Source organism: Egretta garzetta, unplaced genomic scaffold (genome assembly GCF_000687185.1).
Source record: "Egretta garzetta isolate BGI_Z169 unplaced genomic scaffold, ASM68718v1 scaffold353, whole genome shotgun sequence".
Classification (NCBI taxonomy): Eukaryota; Metazoa; Chordata; class Aves; order Pelecaniformes; family Ardeidae; genus Egretta; species Egretta garzetta.
Window position 1 is genome coordinate 918,986 of NW_009259307.1, and position 4,187 is coordinate 923,172.

At 34.9% G+C, this 4,187-nt stretch overlaps 1 protein-coding gene across 1 annotated transcript in view; it reads right to left on the reverse strand.

Annotated features, from left to right (window-relative positions):
* Positions 1 to 674: 674 nt before the first annotated feature.
* RORB (RAR related orphan receptor B) overlaps positions 675 to 4,187 on the reverse strand; it is a 91,524-nt gene continuing 88,011 nt past the window's right edge. The window contains 3 exon segments of the mRNA XM_009636115.2: positions 675 to 706; positions 709 to 829; positions 831 to 902. Of these exon segments, the coding sequence (XP_009634410.2) occupies positions 675 to 706; positions 709 to 829; positions 831 to 902 (225 nt within the window).

The following is a 4,187-nucleotide window of genomic DNA, read 5'->3' on the forward strand; positions in this document are numbered from 1 at the left end:
GACATACACAAACTTGAAAAAAATGTGATATTCATAATTTATTTTAAATACAATGTCTTCTTTTAAATAAATAAGCTTCTGTTACATTACTGTGCAGTCTGCCTTCATGCAAGTGTTTCTTGTGTTGTTTTGCTTTTCTACTAGCTGAGGCTTTCCCCCAAATAAATAGAGAAATAAATGAATAAATGCAATAATTTGCATATTCAAAAGTTGCAGCCCTAATTTAAATTGCAAAACAGATCCACTTTTGGTGCATTGACGGAACAACATGTTATACTTTACTTAACCTGAAAATAAGAACAGACTCCTGACGTTTAGGTTTCTGTTTTTACCATTCTCTTTTGGAAATGCATACACCATACCTTTTCCTGACAGATCCAGGTAATTTAAAGGGACAGTGAAAAAAAGTCACACAACAGAATTTATTTTCTTATACAGGTTTTTTTTTTTTTTTAATTTTGCATTAAAGAAAGGAACTTCATCAACATTGATTGTCATTTACAGAAAACATTCAAAAATCATGTGTGCATTATTATGGAATGCTAACAGTTTTGAACTAATAATTTACAGGACATAAAATAAGACAAAAATCTATTACATTCTAAAGTAATATAGAACCTTTTCATTTGACAGGGATGCTGGTCCTACAAAATTCATGATAAAAAATAAAAACCTCAACGGTCACTTTCTAAATGAATCAGGCTGTATTTTTACTCACATACACATAAATTAGGTCAGTTATATTAAATAAGGGAGAAAGATCAGAAGAAAATTGTGGATGTAAAAATCCTGGATGAACTCCTGGCTCCATGGAAGTCAATGAGGGTTTTTGCCATTGGTTTCAGTGGAGCCAGATTTTTAGCCAGTATGTCATGGTTCATTTGCGGTTTTGCTTTTTGCATCTACAAGCCAGTTAAGATACATCATAATTATTATACAATTAAGCTAAAAAAAAAAAAAATCACTGTTGACTCTCGGAGGCATTTGATTTTAGAAAGGAAATTTTATTCAGCTTTTGAGAATGATTAATTCTGAGTGTTATTTGTATTTTATTTGATTGGTTTTTATCACACTTCTTGACAGGCAATGCAACTTGTGTGTGTTACCAACAGTGGTAAGCATGCTTATCAAATACCAACCAACATACCCTCAAAATTCAAATCAAATTGGTTTACAACAATATAGCTACAGCCAAGCACCAAATAGCTGAGGGCTTGGAGATCTGGGTCTTAACATCTCATTTCACTCTAACAAAATGAACTGGAAGTAGGATAAAAACATTAGATATTTGAAAGTGGGAAGTATATGAAAAATCAGTTTCTCTCATAATCCTAAAAGCAAGGAAGCATTGTCAGGGATATTTCAAAAATATTAGAAAGTTTTATTTAAATCTAAATATCTATTTTAATTATGTTTTTCTTTTTAATAAATTGGTAATCATAAAATACTAGCCATTAAATTTATATTGGAATGCCGGAAAAGCATCCAAATACTTTGTGTGTTATTTATGCTCCTGCCTGTGTTATTATAGCTGTTGATAAATTGGACATAATTTCTTTTTCTATTATGATCTTTAAAACACGTATTTGGTGAAGGTCAGTTATGGCTTCGGATTACAGCTAATGAGTGACCTGACCTCAAATTTGAATAAGAAATTAAAGGCATACAAAAATATTTTGCTCATTGGAAAGAAAGAAATGTTTCTATTAATATAATTCATGCCAGAAGGATTCATAAAAGCCATATGCTGTAAGGAAACATTATTTGCTTGAGCAACCTTTCTTCAAATTGTATTAGTCAAATGCAGTCTGCAGGTATTAATACAGTACTCACTGTACAGACTCACTGGGATCATGTTTCATTGACAGTCCCATCTTTTTTTTTTTTTTCCCCATTACAAACAGAAGTATACACTAAACATCAACGGCTGGTCAAAAGGCTTTATCTATTACAATCAGTTTCCATAAAAACTGAAGAGTACATTACACTTACAGGAAGCAAGTACATAATTTGCTCTTTGCTGTTTTTCCTCTTTAAAAAAAATCGTTACAAAGTCTTATGCTTAAACAGAGACATAGAAAAAATCAGTGTATTCACTGTCCCAAGTTATTTACAGCAAAAATTACAGAGACAGCATACATAGTATCAGACCTTCCACAAGCATATATTAAAAGTAATTACATTTGAAAAAATATTTTATTTGTCTTCTACATTTCTACAATACATACTCAGGTTTCTTTCTTCTTGTTTTGTTTGTTTAGTTTTTAAGTAACTTTCTTTAGTGTTAATCAGATGAGGCAGAGAGTGCAGCTGTAAAATAAGGGATTTTGTTGCTATTCTGATTCCTATTTTATTTATACCGTCCATTCATTACAACCAGAGTAATTAGTTTAACATGGGAATTATCTCACAGCGATTAGCATAAATCTCAAAATACCCCATGCATTTGATTTAGCTGTGTGTTGATAACAGCTTAGAGTTCGGTTGTGCTTTATTTGTGGCCACAAGTACAATCACAGAGCCGCTCCCTGTAGCCTACCAGAGGTCACATTTGCAGTCACGCAAGAAGCAAAGACTATCACGGCTAGTTCACTTGCTGTGCTACTCAGTGGCTTTTTAAGGGTAAGTGCACGAATAAATCCCCATCTACTGCACGAGAATGTGTGGTCCACACTCTGTAGGGTTAAATGATTATTAGCATTCCTTACTAACAACAAAACACCTTTTTTTTGCCTGATTCTGACATTGAAGTGACACATTAAAAAAACACAAATGTAGTGCATCTGAATCTGAATCCCCAAAGTCAACAGCCTAATGTAGTTACTTTGACTTATTAAGCTGTGTGTCTAATCAAGACAAGTATAAGTGCTTTTTTTTTTTTTTTTTTAATTTTTTTTTTAAAATAAGCTGGTTTTATCTGGAACAGTCTTCAAGGTAAAGCCTGTTCTTTCATATTCTTTGTGGTTGACCATCTGGCCCTGCTTGTTTTTCAATGCAGTTGCGTTCTTGTTGCCCAAATAAAGGACCAACGTGATCATAATATTGAACACTAGGAGACATTATTTAAATTCTGTCCAGACAGAGTTTTATGTTGAACATACTTTACTGCTGCCAACATACAGCCATAAACAAGGGCCTCAGCCTCTTCTTGAAGCACATACATTTTTCTCAACAGCAGTATCTTCGATCACAAATTAGCAGCTCTATCCAGCAAATCCAACAAATATGCAAAACCACTGTGATATCTACATTAGATGAATTTTTTTCTTTGTTATTGTACAGAAGACCACGTGCAAAGCAAACAATTTCTGCAAGTACAGTTACAAAGAAACACTTACAATTTATTTATTGCTGCTATATCCAATGATGTTTTCTTTCACTCTCCTTACGCGCTGTGCTTGAATTGTGAGGATGATGAAATTATGTAAATGTAGAACATCATGTTACTGAACTCACCATGAGCAGTATTATCCTCGCCGCCTGCAGTAACACCCAGGAAATATTTCTCCTTTCCCAGAGCATTTTGTTCATTGCCTTATTCTCTCAGAATAAATGAAACGCAAGGATCATTTGGAGGACACCGATACATCTGACACATCACTGGACCTTTGGGCTGCCTTTTTATGAGAGTTACTGATCTGTGAGCTACCACTGTAGAAATTTTAGGTCTATTCTTTTCACAAATGGCATTCATAGTTAAGTGATCTGCTGCAAACCACTTCTGAGATGGTAAATTACTGGGGTGCTTGGCTCATTGTCACCCATCCTTACTTGCAGGGAAAAACACATGCAGGGACAATACAACTAACTACAAGATTGAGAGGAAGAGGAGGAAGGAGCCTGCTTCCTATCTCCTGGGTGGAGCTTCCCTTGCAGGCTGCAGGTAAGGATCAGCTTTGAGAGAGAGCAAAGATGAATCATGTACCACTCCAGGTCTCATTCATTAGGAGCTAGGAGTAAAAGGAAAAGGAAAGAGAGGCAAGGTCCTCTGGCCAGAAGACTGCTCTTTTTAATGGGCAGGTGTCATGCTAAAAGAATTTCAGTCAATTGGGCATGGCTGCCAGCAACCTGAAAGATTGAAATTCAAATTGCAATGGGACAGCTGGTGAAGAATGTGATTATGAAAACCTTGATGCATAGGTATGTTGGCCTCTCCTTTCCACCTTTTGAAGTTGTCCACCCGTCTT